This window comes from Cucurbita maxima, unplaced genomic scaffold (assembly GCF_002738345.1).
Source record: "Cucurbita maxima cultivar Rimu unplaced genomic scaffold, Cmax_1.0 Cma_Scf00008, whole genome shotgun sequence".
In the NCBI taxonomy this organism is placed as follows: Eukaryota; Viridiplantae; Streptophyta; class Magnoliopsida; order Cucurbitales; family Cucurbitaceae; genus Cucurbita; species Cucurbita maxima.
This window is the reverse complement of record NW_019272024.1, coordinates 4,201,634-4,218,561: the sequence shown is the minus strand read 5'-3', so window position 1 is coordinate 4,218,561 and position 16,928 is coordinate 4,201,634. Positions and strand designations below refer to the sequence as shown.

At 34.8% G+C, this 16,928-nt stretch overlaps 4 protein-coding genes across 5 annotated transcripts in view; 1 reads left to right on the top strand and 3 right to left on the bottom strand.

The window, feature by feature from the left end:
* LOC111482986 (KH domain-containing protein At1g09660/At1g09670-like) overlaps positions 1 to 4,049 on the top strand; it is a 5,151-nt gene extending 1,102 nt beyond the window's left edge. The window contains exons 3-8 of the mRNA XM_023129047.1: positions 201 to 286; positions 1,456 to 1,595; positions 2,910 to 3,047; positions 3,134 to 3,250; positions 3,328 to 3,471; positions 3,559 to 4,049. Coding sequence (XP_022984815.1) covers positions 201 to 286; positions 1,456 to 1,595; positions 2,910 to 3,047; positions 3,134 to 3,250; positions 3,328 to 3,471; positions 3,559 to 3,705 — 772 coding nt within the window. The 3' untranslated portion in view covers positions 3,706 to 4,049. The remainder of the gene's footprint in view (positions 1 to 200; positions 287 to 1,455; positions 1,596 to 2,909; positions 3,048 to 3,133; positions 3,251 to 3,327; positions 3,472 to 3,558) is intronic.
* Positions 4,050 to 4,697: 648 nt separating this feature from the next.
* Positions 4,698 to 8,455, bottom strand: LOC111482987. Its single transcript, XM_023129048.1, has 3 exons — positions 8,221 to 8,455; positions 7,066 to 7,337; positions 4,698 to 4,911 (listed from the first exon to the last, which is right to left on the bottom strand). Exons 1-2 carry the CDS (start codon positions 8,294 to 8,296, stop codon positions 7,099 to 7,101), a joined length of 315 nt encoding a protein of 104 aa, XP_022984816.1. The 5' UTR covers positions 8,297 to 8,455; the 3' UTR covers positions 4,698 to 4,911; positions 7,066 to 7,098.
* Positions 8,456 to 9,397: 942 nt separating this feature from the next.
* On the bottom strand, positions 9,398 to 12,244 carry LOC111482875 (elongation factor 1-gamma). Of its 2 annotated transcripts, none has more exons than XM_023128891.1 (8): positions 12,179 to 12,244; positions 11,957 to 12,007; positions 11,311 to 11,460; positions 11,167 to 11,227; positions 11,008 to 11,057; positions 10,788 to 10,889; positions 10,179 to 10,665; positions 9,398 to 10,070 (listed from the first exon to the last, which is right to left on the bottom strand). In XM_023128891.1, the coding sequence occupies exons 2-8, from the start codon at positions 11,963 to 11,965 to the stop codon at positions 9,691 to 9,693; spliced, it is 1,239 nt and encodes a 412-aa protein (XP_022984659.1). In that variant the 5' UTR covers positions 11,966 to 12,007; positions 12,179 to 12,244; the 3' UTR covers positions 9,398 to 9,690. The 2 variants fall into 2 exon arrangements, with proteins under 2 accessions (XP_022984659.1, XP_022984660.1); XM_023128892.1 differs by having other exon boundaries at positions 11,957 to 12,002.
* Positions 12,245 to 13,748: 1,504 nt separating this feature from the next.
* Positions 13,749 to 16,726, bottom strand: LOC111483110 (ras-related protein RABD1-like). Its single transcript, XM_023129250.1, has 8 exons — positions 16,609 to 16,726; positions 16,426 to 16,498; positions 16,208 to 16,255; positions 16,056 to 16,103; positions 15,377 to 15,448; positions 14,701 to 14,856; positions 14,266 to 14,369; positions 13,749 to 14,115 (listed from the first exon to the last, which is right to left on the bottom strand). Exons 1-8 carry the CDS (start codon positions 16,620 to 16,622, stop codon positions 14,025 to 14,027), a joined length of 606 nt encoding a protein of 201 aa, XP_022985018.1. The 5' UTR covers positions 16,623 to 16,726; the 3' UTR covers positions 13,749 to 14,024.
* Positions 16,727 to 16,928: the final 202 nt, after the last annotated feature.

Genomic DNA, 16,928 nt, shown 5'->3' with positions numbered 1-16,928 from the left:
TTTTTTTTTTTTTTTTTTTTTTTTTTTTTTTTTTTTGGACTGCTTGATTCAGATTCCTTGTTTGATTGATCATGTAATTCTGTTTTTAACCCACTTTTTAACTCTCTTGTGTTGGTTTGATCATCTTTGTCATTGCATTTCAATGCTGACTAGAAGCCCTATTGAGCTTTTAGTGATGTTGTGTTGTTTGACAATGGCAGATATCTAGCTGAATTACTGTCAGAGAGACAGAAGTTGGGTCCCTTTGTGCAAGTTTTACCTCATTGTAGCAGACTTCTGAATCAAGGTGGGGTTATAAGATCTCTACTATTGCATTATGTTGTTGCAATACTTGTTATTGTTTCTTATAGTTTGGATATTTCTTTCTTTGAAGTTTATTATGGGTAGACACTGTTTTCTTAATCATTTGAAAAAATTTAATTACAACCGAGCATACGATTAGAGAAGCAAACGAGTAACGATCAATTGGGAAGGAGTTTTTTACTCCCTCAGACTCATAGAAAGAAATTTGCTTCCTGTTAAAGAGAATGGACTGTTATGTGAATCATATTTCGATAATACATGAGATTAGATGATCGGAACTGAAGTTTCGTGGAGGGGCTACGAACAAGGGGACATTTTGTGGCTATGTATTGCAATGGGAATGTTGTCTGCAGTCTTTGTAAAAGAAAAATTATACTCGTCTTACTATGTTTGCCTATTACATGCAGTTAAGCGTTCTCGTTGTTTGCTGGCAGCTATTAAATACTAGCCTTATCTTATATCATTGAGTTGTAATGTGGGTCGGGTCAATCTAAGTTTAGGCTTAGCCTGTTATCAGAGCTAGACACTGGGTGGTGGTGTGTCAGCGAGGACGATGGACCTCCAAGGAGGGTGAATTGTGAAATCCCACATGGGTTGGAGAGGAGAACGAAACATTCCTTATAAGGGTGTGGAAAACTCTTCTTAGTAGACTTGTTTTAAAAACCTTAAGGGAAATCTCGAAGGGAAACCCCAAAGAGGACAATATCTGCTAGCAGTGGGCTTGAGCTGTTACACTTAGCCTGCTATGTCCAAGAGAGTTTCATTTTCTCTGTGTGGATGGAGCCAAAGATGAAACCTATTGGCCTACTCGATACTTTGTCAAGTCGTAATTAATTAGACAAAATCAATTACCATTTTCCCTACTGTCTTGTGGCCTATAAAAGATGACGTTAACTTGTGATGATGTCATGAATCTGAGACATGAGACATGATCTTGAGAAAAGTTCCCAATGACTGGTAATTTTTCATGAATAACTAGCCATTTATCTTCAAAGTCGTCATCTTACACGAGTATTTGCTTAGTCAGTTGCACGTGCACTCCTTATATAAGACGAGTATTTGCTTAGTCAGTTGCACGTGCACTCCTTATATAAGACGAGTATTTTCTTAGTCAGTTGCATGTGCACCCCTATTTATTACATCTCATTTCAGAGATCAAACGTCTATCGGGCCTTAATCAAACTTCTGTGGATCATGAGAGATTTGAGCACGGGAGTCCTTACCGTTCACTAGGTCAGCTCTCGAATGGAAGACCAATGGACTTGGAAGGTTGGCCTCCAATGCAAATGGAGGTAAATATATATTTGTCCTTGATCTACTTCTTTTCCGTGTTGCTAGTTTTTCGATATGAATGCTTTCTCTTTAATCCCTATTTTCTTTGTATAAGGATATTTTTCGAAAAATGGAAAACTTAACTTTCTTTTAAATGAATGAAAGAATACAATACAGAAAGACAATAGCCTAGATTCGAGATACAAGTGTTTCGAGTTATTAAGTTTTCATCTCGGGGGCTTGAGTTCAGAACTTCGTAGGGTATCTCCAAACATCCCGAGCCATTACTACTGGGGAGTTCCTTGGTTCTAACCTGTGTATCCTCAAAATAGAATAAGTAGTTCTTCGTGTTTTAAAACATAACCATAGAATAAGTAACATACCTATGAGCAACATGTGTGCAACACTTGGACACTCTATGTAACAGCCTAAGCCCACCGCTAGCAGCAGATATTGTCCTTTTGGTCTTTCTCTTTTGGGTTTCCCTTTCAAGGTTTGGACACTCTATGTAACAGCATAAGCCCACCGCTAGCAGCAGATATTATCCTTTTGGTCTTTCTCTAACGAGTTTCCCTTCAAGGTTTAGACACTCTATGTAACAACCTAAGCTCACCGCTAGCAGATATTGTCCTTTTGGTCTTTCCCTTTCGGGTTTCCCTTCAAGGTTTGGACACTCTATGTAACAACCTAAGCCCACCACTAGCAGATATTGTCCTTTTGGTCTTTCCCTTTCGGGTTTCCCTCCAAGGTTTGGACACTTTATGTAACAGCCTAAGCCCACCACCCCTTTAAGGTTTTAGACGCGTTTTAAAAAGCTTGAAGGGAAACCCGAAAAGGAAAGACCAAAAGGACAATATCTGCTAGCAGTGGGCTTGGACTGTTTCACTCTAAAACTTTATTGACGTGTATCACACACTTAGCACAATAGACATGCATTAGACACTAGTTGTAAACAATGAATAAGGACCAAACATTTGTTAGACACATATACGACACTTGTTTAAACATAATAAATGTAACCGCCCAAGCCCACTGCTAACAGATATTGTCCTCTTTGGGCTTTTCCTTTCAAGCTTCCCCTCAAAGTTTTTAAAACGCGTTTGCTAGGGAGAAATTTCCACACCCTCATAAAGAATGGTTCGGTCTCCTTCCCAATCGATGTGGGATCTCATAATAAATAGACACGAATGGTAATAGAACAAAAATTAATAGATTTTTGGAGTGAAATACATCAAACTCATACATGCATACATTTCAATAAATGTGTACTTATCGTATCCGTGTCCTTGATTTTTTTAAAAAACCCATGCTTCTTATTGACCTGTTTACTGCAGGGAAGTGGACATGTCCATGGTATGGGTTCGCTTCAAGCTCACTCGATGGGTTGGCCAAGGGTGCAAGGAGGAATTCCTGCTACGCCGGTAGTTAAAAGAGTCGTTAGACTTGATGTACCTGTTGACAAATATCCAAACGTGAGTCGATATTCTTACGTTAGGTGGTGATATTACTGACCTTTTGCCTCTCTGATGTTCGTAGTTTGTTGCTTAAATCATGTTAGTATAACTTCGTTGGACGACTTCTCGGACCGCGCGGAAACTCCTTGAAAAGGGTCGAAGCCTTAACGGAATGTCGGGTGTACATAAGAGGCAAGGGCTCCATCAAGGATGCTTTGGAGGTACTAAAAATTTTCAATCTTAGTCCTAACTTAAATCTTCAATATTACTTACAATGGATCTGGATGTTGTGCTTTAGGAAGAGAAACTAAAGGACAAGCCTGGATATGAGCATCTTAATGAGCCCTTGCATCTGTTGGTTGAGGCAGAATTCCCGGAGGATACGATAAACTCGCGCTTGGATCATGCCGTAGCCGTTTTAGAAAGCCTATTGAAGCCTGTGGTATGAACTAAACAACGCCCACATCAACTAAACCTCTGATCGTTTTATTATGAAGTCGTCTTCTTATGGAGTTGTTGTGTATTCCAGGATGAATTGCTTGATCAATATAAGAAGCAACAACTAAGAGAACTCGCATTACTAAATGGCACCCTAAGGGAGGAAAGTCCGAGTATGAGCCCGAGCATGTCACCGTTTAACAGCACGGGACTGAAACGGGCCAAGACAGGGAGGTAAGGTAAGGTAAGGTAAAGGAGGAGTGATGACGAGCTTTGTGGTTGACACTGTCTGTTGAAACCATCTTGAGAGCTTTTGGTGCCTTCTTGTCTTCAGCAGATGGTCAAGAATTTTGCTGATTTTGCTGTGCTAAATCTGATAGATAGGCTTATGCTATGCTATTTGGCTGACCACTTTTTTCCCTAATATGGGAGGGAAGGAGAACCCCCTCCCCCAATTCAACATTTTTTTCATTTTTTTTTTTTTTTTTTTCTCTAAGGTAGCTATTTAATTTAGGTTAAATTATAAGTGCACCCCATAAACTTTAATCATTATGCCGATTTAGTTCTTAAATTTTTATCCAACGATTTACTACGTCGGGTTAAATTAAATAGTTCTTCAGCGGTAGGGCTATGTACATACCTCGTTGATGCATGGCGGCAAAGTCGATAGAGACGGAGATCGAAACGAATCGAAGGAGACGGAAAGACGAGTTAGAACTCAAGATGAAGGGAATCAAAAGGGTTTAAGGAAAATTCAACGACCACACGAATTACACATTTTACCTATGTTGCAAGTTAATTATCGTTTTTTACTAACTAAGATTATAGTAGAAAATTAATTTTAGTTAATGGTACTACCATTTATTGAATATTGTGTTATTTTACTATTTAATATTGTTTTTATAGCCATTTTTTGCTAAGGGTAATGAATTTACACTTTTTTTTGAGTTCATGTTTTTAAGTTGACCCGTAAATTTTTATATTTTCATTAATATTTTAGTTCCAAGCTTTAAAATTTCAATAAAATGTCGATATTAATAAAAATTTCTGGATGGAAGAATTATAGACAAAAAAATAATAATAATCCTAAAGTATTTTGTTGGCTTTTATATATATATATTTCGAGTTCTTTATTAGGAGGGAGAATGAAACGAGTACATATGCCTTAGCTAGTGATTAAGCTATGCTCGTATTAGCACGTCTTTAACTGAAAGAACAATATTTGAGGCCTTAGTCAAAACTCTTTCTCCATTAAACCTCTTCTTCAAGCACTCCTTACAAAATGATTCACTATAATTCGGGAATTACAAGGCTATGCACCACCCCAGAATTTTCAAAAATCAGGGGAAAAGAAAAATCTAACCTTACAGCAAACTCAATCTATCATCTCACCATCTTTTAGACATTTGAAATGCAATAATTCCAACATAAATGGTTTCTGAGCCTGTGAAAAAAGCCAGCAGAGATTCTCAGATCTAGGAACAGGAAACGTTCGAAAATTAGATGCAACTTTGCACAGAAGAGAAGGAAAATCAAGAGAAGTGCCTGAACATTTGAGCTGTTGTAATAATCTATGATATCTACTGCCTAACTAATGAGGGACGGACCCGAAAAGAAATGATGGCAATGCAAGAACCGCGTAAAAGCTAATGTATCAGGTCTAAGAGATCTAAAAAATCTATAACAAGCAGTACAACAGCCAGAACTAGAACACTAAATCGAATTTTCAAGGTTTCGAATTGGTTCATTTACAAGATTTTGAATTTTCAAATGGTTCAAAATTCAAATATTTACTAAATACAAAATTAAAAGTTTAGAGTTTCATTAGACATAAAATTCAAATTTATATCAAATAGATCAATTAATTTTTAAAATTTTCAAATTTGTGAACGACCTATTACATATAAAATTGAAAGTTCAAGTACCTATTAAACACAAAATTGAAAGTTTAAGAATGTATTCTATACTTTAAAAGCTCAAAGCTCATAGATACACACCTCAAATTTTAGAACCTGACTTGTAATTTAACTTAAATAATTGGACTAGATTTTGTTGCAATATCATCTTCTATGGACGCGTTACTAGTCATGCACACTTATGCCCTATTTTTGTAAGGGAAGATCTAACACACTCAAGCTCAACTAAAGCTCAAAGATGTATCTTGGGGATATCTACTGTTTTTGCTGAAGATTTTTAACACCCTGTTGCCGGGTTACCTGTTTTCTTCATGTGCTTACAAATGAATGCCCTTCTCTAAGTACCAAAGGAAACAGAATCCTATCCTTTCATTACTCAGAGAAGTTATGGAAACAGGCCCCTAAGAAAGTTATACTTTTCCTGTAAACTCCAGCTTTGGGTAGTGCTAACACAACAAGCACATTCCAAAGGCATTGTGCAGTAAGAATTAGGAGTCGAAGTTAACTTTTTATTCCTGCCCTCATGCCACAAACTATTGCCATTAGCTTCTTATTGAATTTGGTATTTTCTGTTACAAGGGTGGTTCTTCCATGGAACAGCTCTTTCTCGATATCCTTTCAGATGAAATGCCACACTTTTATGGGAAAATGTTGCTACAGCTAAATTATGAAAAAAGCATGGACGGAAGGCAATCATATGATCTTTTCTAAAATGTGTGGGAGATCATAATTTATTAAATGGCTCCTCATGGAGTTCTCCAATTTATTTTGTAATTAGATTCTTTTTAGTAGTACCAATTGATAGAATGTCTTGTAACGATCTTGGCAGTGCTTCATGAGGCCTCTCCATCTATCGAATTTTCCTATTAATAATATATTTCCTATATAGAAAACATGCACTCAAAACAGATATCCTTTTATGAATATTACTTGAAAACTTACTCTTGCCCCACCTAGCAGCTTCAGCTAAGTCTCTAAGGTATCTATTTACTTTTTAAGACACCACGTCAGGCTTTTCCACTTCCCATATAAGAGTTTTAATAGTAAACTGTAAGTTTAAGTCAAGATGAGAGAGTCAAGCTTGCAATAGAATGGCTGGCAAAGAAGGAACAAAATGGGAGACGATGAGAAAACAGGAAAGGGAGGAGTTAGTCGATACCTAAAAAGTATTTTTAGCCTTTTAAGATGTAAAAGTGGTTCCAAAATGAAGAAATGGAGATGCAAAACTGAGCAATCACCTATATAACTGCACATATATAAGCATTAGGCATTCCTGTTGGCACAAACATGCCGACATTTTTTTCCTATGAAATGCCAGCAATACCCATAAAAGGCATACTTTTCACAATTTTTTGTATTCAGTTCTTTTTTGGCTTCATATTGGTGCAAATGCAAAGCCCTCTTTCTATCTCTATGTATATCTATACTTCTGGCCAAGTGGAAAGTCCCTTTTGTAATTCTCCAAAGAAAATTAATATCAATCAAATTAAATAAGAAAAGTAACTACTGGTCATGCAACCATGGATAGAAGCATACATATGGCATTCGATATAGTTTGTTCATATTGTATTCATCATGGGCAACCACATCATCTAATAGACATGACATACCACTCCAGCATATCAATATGAAGTAAGCTATTTCAGGTAAGAAATAAAAGGATGACGGGATCAAGGACATACCCAGCTTCAGTGAACTAGAATTTCAGATATTCTTCAATCCCGAAGACCAAGTTCAACCTCAAGCTCATCATCTTCTTCAAACAATTTCAGAAGTCGGGCATATTGCTCCTCTCTTCTCTTCTTCTGCCATAGCTTGAAAAGGAAAAATGATAATAACACAACTACCAAAAACCCAAGGAGGATGATGGCAACCATAGAGCCAGTTTTGCTGCTTGAGGATGAATGCTTCCCAGAGTTAATACTATCTTTGCCACTGGAATCATTAGAAAGGGCTGTAGTAGCCAACCAAAAGAAGTGTTAAGAGATAGCTGCAAAAGTAAAAATTAATGACTCAACATGTACTAATTGAAGACTGGACATTTATCATTCGACAAAAAAGTTCATTTCTAGATAAAAGATAATGGAAGATGCACAAAACAAAAAAGCAACCATGGGGTTTGGAATCTACACTGGTAAAATACCAATACACTATAGCATGATCGCATCTCCTTTGTCCAAAAAAGCATAGAAAAGGAAAATAAATAAATAAATAAATAATGAAATATGAGTACGGGTTTAATAAACATCGAAATCAGAGATGAACCGAAACTCCTCATTTCATTTGCAATGAGAAAAACAGTGCGTAGCTATTGAATGAACAAATTTTATGGCTGCTTTATGGTACACGCTTTTTGTAACTCCATAAACTTCAAAGAAAGAATGTACAAGAAGTTATTTTTTATGACAACATGGAGATTTCTTTTAAAAAACACAGATTAAGTAGTACTAGTATTTCGTGCAACTGCTTGTCTCGCTTACACATTGCGAAATTGAGATTAACAAATTACAGCCACAAACTTTCATATAAACAGATTATGAAGTTCTGAAAGTACTACTTTAACTGAGAAAGCATAAAGAAACAAAGATTCCAAAGGACATGTTCAACTAATTAACAGGGAAGGAGATTAAAAATCAAACAAAAACAAGATCTCAACACAGAATTCATGAAAAACAGTCAATTGCATCCCAGTCATTCGATTCACATCAAGAGCATCCAGCAACAGAATCAGCAAAGAAAAGAGAAAGACAAATTGCACAAATCAATTGACGGATCGCAGAAACTGAATAAAGCAAAAGATTAGAAAGAGAGAGAGAGAGAGAGATCTGAAGAAGTACCGGAGACGAAAAGTAGGGAAAGCGAAGCGGAAAGCGCAACCAAATCAGACGATCTGCGACTCAAATTTCTGCTCATATCGATTGTCTGACTATCCGTATCTAGAACCTCTGCAACAAATTCAAACGCTCGATCGCTCGCAGTAGAGAAATGGAAGAAGTTGAAAGGAAAGCTGAAAGTTGCCAAACCACGCTAATGCTAAAGCTACCTTTCGAAGTTGTTCAAGATGCATGATTATACTTCCATCAAAATTTACCAATATATTCCATTAATTTGATATTGAGGAATATTTACAAAAACATAAATAAAATAATAATAATAATAATAATAATAATAATAATAGCCCTTTAGAGTTTCATTTTTTATTTTAAAAAATGGTATTTCTTAATCTTTAGGCTTTTCTAAGAAAAATATTTTAATTTTTAGTTAAATTCTAAAAATAAAATAACATTTTTTTAAGCCCAATAATTTCTTATATTTAATTATGGTACGATAAAAATGGTTTTAAAATAGGAATAGCTTTTTTTTTCATGAATTATTTAATAAACACTTAAATTTACTCCAACACATCAAAATAGAATAAATATTAGATAATTGAATAATAAATTCTCTAAATAATCGAAAAAATAATTGTATTACAAAAACCCATAAGAAATAATTTACAAAAAGAAAAAAAATTAGAGATTTAATCTTTTAAACTCAAAGAATAAAAACCCAAAACTTCTGGTGATAATTATTGAGTTTTTTTTTAATAAAAAATTAAATTTATGAACATTAATTTCATTTATAAGTTTTTTATTATTATTATCATAATGTTTTTAAAAAATGTATGTCAAATTTTGAAACCAAAAAACTATTTGTCTCTCTCTAATAAATAAATCTCTAAATTTCCTTTATTTTTTCTCATTTATATTTTTATTTATCTAATATTTCTATTACATCTCCTCCCATTTTTCTTTATTTTTCTCTAATTCATATTTTTATGAAATTTAACTAATACTTTATCTCTAAAGTCTCTGTTTTTTTCCCTCTAAATTTACCATATTATACATTTTTCTCTAAATTATTATTATTTACATGTCTTCCCACATTTTATCAAACATTTCTTCCTAAAAAAGAAATTTAAGAACAGTAATATAACTAAAAATTAGGCTATTCAAGGACTAATATATAAGATCATTTCTGTAACAATCTAAAACATAATAAATTCACTTCATAAAAGTTAAAATTATACTTAAATGTAAACAAGAATCATAACAGCACCCCATAAGCTTAAGCTAAATATAAACGTAAAGTTTAATTAGAAAGCATAAGAAAGTTCACCTCGACTCCGAAAATAAATAGAAGACAAAATTCTACTTGAACAAAATCAGACTCAAAACGTCCACGGTAACCTTCCTCACACGTCAGTCGTCCCTTCTCTAGTCAAAAGCCCCAACCACACCACCTGAAAGCTAGCTTTTCTCTATTACTCACTTGAAGCATTTAGCATCCAAAAGAGCTTCACCCTCGAACGGTTCCTGGTCTTCAATCATTTGGTTCACCCTCTCCTTCTGGGCTTCGTCGGAGATATCCACCTTCTTCCACTCGTACAGTTCCATATCGTAGCATTCATCGATCACAAATTGCGGGATTTCTTGTCCACGGAAAAGCCATAGCCCCTTCACCTTGAATGGAGCCTCTGATCCGATCACGAGCATCTTTCCGAAGGCATACTTGCGAGCAAGATCCATTCTCTGCAGAAATCCGCTGACTTTGTTCAGAGTCACGAATGAAACTGTGTTCTCGTCGTTGTACTTGTAATCACAGAACCAAAGGGAGTATCCTTCAGGGTCATACATGTCCCAGAATCCTGCATTGCATAAACAAATGAACATAGACCACTTCAATTATACAACAGTTCCTTCTCGAGGGGAAATTGCAGCTATGTTTCTTACATGGGGCTGAAGAAAGGTTATACCTTTGATTGCAACCTCGCGGAAGTTGGTTTTAGTGTTCGAGTAGAGACGTTTCCACTCGTCCAAAATCATCTTACTGGGAGGAAGCAGGTCGAGAGGATTTTTGGCCTTCGGCTTTGGTGCCTCTTCTTCTGCAGCAGGTGCTGCTTTGGGCTTCTCTTCTTGTTTCTTGGGCTCAGGCTTTGGTTTGGCAGCTGCTGCAGCCTCTTCAGGTGTTTTCACTGGTGGAATGGCATCAGTCTGCTTTACCTCACCAATTATCTTTCGGAAATTTGGTTGATTGACCAACGTCCAGAAGTACCTCTCGACGTGAGGGAACTCAGAAGTAAAGCTTTTAGTCAATATGTACGTAAATCCCAAATAGAGATTGCATGTCAAAATGATATCAGCCAGTGTCACAGAATGACCAACAAGGAATGTGTTTGAAGCAAGGTAAGAGTTCAAAGCAGCAAAAGATCGTTTTAGGGCAGCGTTTGCAGCTTCTTCTACCTTCATGCAGAAAATAACACATAGAATAAGTCATACGCCACCGAGACAATCCACTTTTCAGATCTCAATACCCACAAACAAAGATTAAATGAGAAGAAAATAAGCTTCAAGTTCTAACTTACAGCAGGATGAAAAACACCATATCCAAATCTAGGCCTCAAAATTGTTGAAATATGAGCATCTATTTCCATTGTGGAGAAATCGATCCATTGTTCAACATGTCCCTGAAAACAATAGAATGTACAGTATGATAATAAAATCAAACGCATTGCTTTCCGATCTAAGCAATCTAAGGAAATGAAAGCATAATCAAAACCATTTAAAGAAAACGAAGGATCTTACGTAGTCAATTGAGGAAGAGCCAAATAAACTGCTGTCCTTCAAACGAGCAACTGCAGCAATAACAGAAAATTTTAGCATAAATAAGAAGAAGATTTTCATTTTAACCCATTTGCATAGTTATAAAGTCTCTTCTGTGGAGAACCACATAATAATAATTACCATAGCGAGCTATAGCATTGCTCTCAAAGATAGCACCGTCGGGTGTTTCCAACACAGGAACCTAAAATAGGCACAAATGAGTCATAGAATAAAACAATTTCTATATCTCACATGGTCAAATCACCAGATCAGATATTTGTTTACCTTCCCAATAGGATTCATTTTCAGATATACAGGACTTTTATTGGTTACGCCCATGACAAAATCTGGAGAAAGATCAATTTTGACACCATTGTATTCAGCAGCTATAAAAGCCTTGTAAGCATTTTTGTTAGCCTTCCAAGAATGCAGGACCTGCAAAAATCAATACACATATACTTCAAGAACATATCAACCAATTATCATTCACAGTACACAAAAGAGGAAAGAGTACTCATCGATCATCGACAATAAAAGTAAAGCAACTATGTCTAATCCTAAATATATGCAATCAAATTTCAATCACAATTATCAACGTGAAACACCTGAATTAAACAGGAAATGGAAGTGTATTAGATTGTGAACAAGAAAGTGTATTAGATTTTCAAAATTAAAACACTGAAACGCCCTAAAACTTAGCCACAAATATCACAACATAAACTTCTGATGAAGCGAAATGACAAAACACAGATCCAAAACAACAATACGATAAACCTCCTCTTCTTATAACCATTTCTTGACAACAATATATATATATAATAAAAAAATTCAACACACAACATAAAAAGATCACAAAAAAGGAAGTAAAATATAATTAAAAAAATTCAAAACATATCACAAAACAAAACCGGAAGTAATTAGTGGTGCTCACCAGAGCCATCGCTTCGCGGAAAAAACGTTTAGCTCACAAATCAGATCTGACCTACATCAAACGAACAGTTAGTTATATAAAGAGAATTCAACAGTATATCGAAGAGATCCAAAGTCAGTTATATAGAGAGAATTCAACATTATATCGAAGAGATTCAAAGTCGAGACTAACTTCTGATGAAACAAACACTGCTAACCAGAAAAAAGATGAGAGAAATGAAACCTGTGAAAGGCTAGCGTTCTTCCGAGAGTGAGAGGAAAGACTAAAGTCGTGTGTAAGAGAGACTATATTAAGTGAGGAACTAGGGTTTTGTCAAGCAGCTTCCGGGTCGGGTCACACCAAATTTTGTTGTAAAGGGCCAAAACCCATATATTTTTGTAATTTAGGGCTAAATTTATGTTTTAATTTAAAAATCCTTTTAATGAAATTATGTTGTAAAATTAAAATGTATCGTTTTTTTTTTTTCTCAAATATTAAAGAAATTAAAAATATTGAATTTCTTACATATTAATGCATAATTTAAAAATTAAAATAATGCATAAGCTTCCCCAACAATCACTGGTTTATGGTAATTTAAACAAATTTTAAAAAATATTATAAATTTATTTGAAATTTATAAATTTTAATAAATATAGAGTTATTGATATCTAATCAATTTTTAAAAATTGTCTAATAATCTTTAGAATTTGAATTTTATATTTAACTATAAATTAATAAATGAAAGGGAAAAAACATGAGAGAGAAATCTGAAAACAGAGTGTTTTGTAAATGATTCTGTGATGCGATGGAATATTCCATATCCGACGTTGACCCAATATTTATGTGTGATTTTTATATTTTTTTTTAATGCTAAAATATAATAAATATATTAGCCATCCTAATTTCAAATGATTTATTTACTTTTTTTTTTCCTGATTTGGTCAGACTTAATTTCAATACAATAAAAATATAATTCTAATTTTATTCTAAAATATATTTTGTTGTGTTAAATTAAATAATTATTTTATAAATAAACAAAAAGTAGTGTTATAATTTAATTTCGAAATCTATTTTGTTGGATAAAATCAAATAATTGTTTTGTAAAATAAGTATAAGTTTTTTAGATCATAAAATCAGGCCTAAACATACAATAAATTAAGTTTATATATATATATTGTTTTCAAATTAGTTATTTTCCACTCAGACACACAAGCCAGAGATACTCTTAGCACCGATCTGAAGTTAAAGCCCGACATCCTACTAAATATGGTCCTATAGTTCCATGGTGCAACAAGACACCACCTATCTAACGACCCAGATCTACCGCTAGCCGATATTGTCTTCTTTGGGTTTTCTCCTTCGAGCTTCCCCTCAAGGCTTTAAAACGCGTCTACTAGGAGAAAGTTTCAACACCCTTATAAATAGTGGTTTGTTCACCTCCCCAACCAATGTGGGACATCACAACCTAGTTGCCAAAAAAGTTACGGGAAAGAATATATTAATGTGGCTAGAACATCACAAAACTGACATGGCGTTACGACGAAATATGACTGTCCTCAATTATTCACAAATCAATTAACTATATATAAACCTATATGGGTTGTTTTCAAATCAGTTCTTTTCCACCGAGACACACGAGCAAGAGATACTCATAGCACTGATCTGAAGTTTAAGCCCGATATCCCACTAAATATGGTCCTATGGTATCGTGGTGCAACAAGGCACCACCTAGTTGCTAGAAAAGTTATGGGAGGAGTATATACAGTGGCTAGAACATCATAAAACTAACATGGCGACACGACCAAATATGACAGTCCTCAATGAATGTCGGAATGATTTTCTTTACTCCAAACTACACTGATATAATTCTCTCCAGAATTTAGTGTATGGAGATGATTAGGAGAGACAGAAAAGTATCCAAAGGTGACTGTCACAAAACATTTATACACAGAAACGTTTCAAATAGGGAACAATTCACCATAACATTGAAATCCTTGAGCCAACACAAAGTAAAGACGACTTCTTCTTAAGAAACCTGTTAACTTAGATTTTACCTTTTATATAATTAGGCGACTTCTTCTTCTTCTTTTCAACTGCAACAGCTGCTCTTTTGCTCAATTGGTTGCCCCTTCATTTGTACATTCCCCGACGACATCGACGAACTTGGCTGGCTTCCCATTCTAAAATCCATTTTGAAATGTCAGAAACAAAGCATAACAACAGAGAAATAAGCCATTGAATTTTTCAACAACGCCGAAGGAAGGAAGACCGAAAAGAATTATAATTATAGAAGGGCCAATGGAAGAAGTAACGGGTAGAATGGTTGTTACTTTTTCTTTATTTCAGCAGCCATAGTTAAGAAAGCTTGCTCCACATTGATCGAGTCTTTTGCACTCGTCTCCAGAAAAGGAATTCCAAGCTCGTCTGCAAATGCCTGCAATCCATCCATGAAGAGGAAAATACAATAAATCGAGTATTACGTCAACTTATTTTCTATATTCAAGGGGGCAGGCCGAGGAGAAGTATGGGAGAGGAAGTGGGGAGGTTGATAGAGAGAAGGGAGAAGACCTAAAACCAATAGACAGAGTAATATTGGAACTTCGGGAGTACACAAATAAATATATACCAAATGTACATCAAAGATCATAAAAATTAATAGGAACGTTCGATCAAAGGTGGCTGAATGAACTTGCTAAACGTTTGTAGTAAGCGAAAAGAAAAGTTGGAAGTTCAAAAATTATGGCACAGCTAAATAAAAATTATACCTTTGCTGTCTCTGTGTCAACAACCTTGTTCTCAACTAAATCACACTTATTTCCTACTAAAAGCTTGCATACACTATCATTAGCATATCTATCAATCTCATTCAGCCATTGCTTGACGTTGTTAAAGCTCTCCATCTCAGTGACATCATAAACAATCTGTTGCAATTCAAACAAAATACTGTGACGATGACAAGTTTCTTTGATAAAAAAAAAAGTCAACTAATGAACCGGACAAAAAAAAATCCCCAATTCACTTTCTGGGCAAGTTATTTTAAGAGATCACATCCTCCCAATTTATCATAGATATTGGCTTAAGGGTTTTTCCCACACCTAATACAAACTGATATTGGCTTATGGGCTTATGGGCTTATGACGCTAATAACAATTTTTTTTTTTTGATGAAACCGTGCCCCGGCCATCTACGGAGGGACGTATTCTTCCACCAGCATTTTACCATTGGCAAAAATTCAGAATGGTTCAGCCACATTCTCAAATCGAAAGGGCGAGGGGCCCCATTTACAGCAACAATATGACATTAGAACAAAATATTCTAATCAAGAACCAGCAAATTACGTGTTCTAATCTAAACAACAGGCTGAGAACAAGTAAGAGAGAGATCTCGTAAATTCACAATACAAATATTTTAATCCCTGAACTTAACAGGGAAGATTCTTACAATTATTCCATGTGCTCCTCTGTAATAGCTGCTTGTTATAGTCCTGAATCTCTCCTGACCAGCAGTGTCCCACTAAAAAGAATAAAACAATAGAATCAGTCAAGTCTTCTGCATATCAAATTAGATTTCAACAAGTCCTTGAAATATGAGGAATACAGCTTTTGTAAAAAAGGGAAGACAGAAGAAGTGGATTAGACGGTCAACAATAACTATAAAGGTAACTGCACATTCAATTTCACGTCTCTAACAATGCATAGCAACATTATCCACTTTGATCTGTTCGTCTATTAATAATTACAAAAGTTTTCATGTCAGTTAGGCGTGCATAGAAAACGTAATTTGGCATATAAATTAAGATTGCAACTGATAAGAATAGCCACAACCGAAAAAGCAAGTGATTTAACAGCCTGTGTACCAACATGATGACTTTCGCCTGAAATTTAAATTTCATATTAATCGATAAATTCAAAAAAAAAAAAAAAAGTAGAAACATGCAACTGAATCAAAAGATGAAAAGCTAGACTTTAGAAAGTATCTGAAAGGAAAAAAACCGTTCTATTTCCCAGATGTATAAGCCCTCACAAGGCTATTAAATGATTAATCACGCAGCAAAGAAAGATACCCTCCATGAATAAGAAAGAAAAATTCTAAAAGCAAGAAGCTATGTAAGCCTACTCACAATCTGGAGCTTAACGGTCTTTCCATCCAGTTCCACAGTTCTGATTTTCTGAAAAATCACAGAATATTAGCTATAAGGAGCAAAATCCAAAGCAATGGCCCATACAAGATCTATATAAAGTACAAAACGAAGGCAACGGTTTCGAAACTCACGAAATCAACTCCAATCGTACTTATATAGCTATCCACATAGGAATCATCCTGAAAAAAAACAGGAAAGAAAAACAAAGCAATTAAGTATTTCTGTACTGATGAAGATAACCCCTAAAAAACACGAGATAAAGCCCTAAATCATCCCCATTTCCACAAACCGACACATAAACAGATGAAAACAAAAAATGCAGAAATCAAAAATTCTACAACCAACTCACCGCAAATCTGAGAAGAAGGCACGACTTTCCAACAGAAGAGTCGCCGATTAGCAAGAGCTTGAACAAATAATCACTGCAAAAGGGAAAACAGCATAAACAACGAGTTAGATATCTGAGGAGTTGGATTGAAGAAGGAAAATTAAGAAAATAAAAAATCATGAACTGAATTCAAGTATAACATACTATTCGTTGCTCATGGTTTGAATCGAAATTGAAAATTCTGCCTCCGTAGTTTTCTCTCGGCGTCTTCGGACCGAATGCGAAGGGGGAGAGAGTGGGAGTGAAGTAAGAGACCCGTTTAATGATTTTCTTTTTAAATTTTTTTTAAAAAAAAAACTTAAACTATTAATTAAAGTTTGTCTTTTTCTTTCTCTCTCCTAAACTTTACTAGATGTTCTTTAAATCCCCCATTAAATTAAAATCATCAATTTTTTTTATTTTTAAAATGTATAGTAAATATTTAATTTTTTTTTAATAATTTTTTTTTTTTTTTTTTTTTTTAA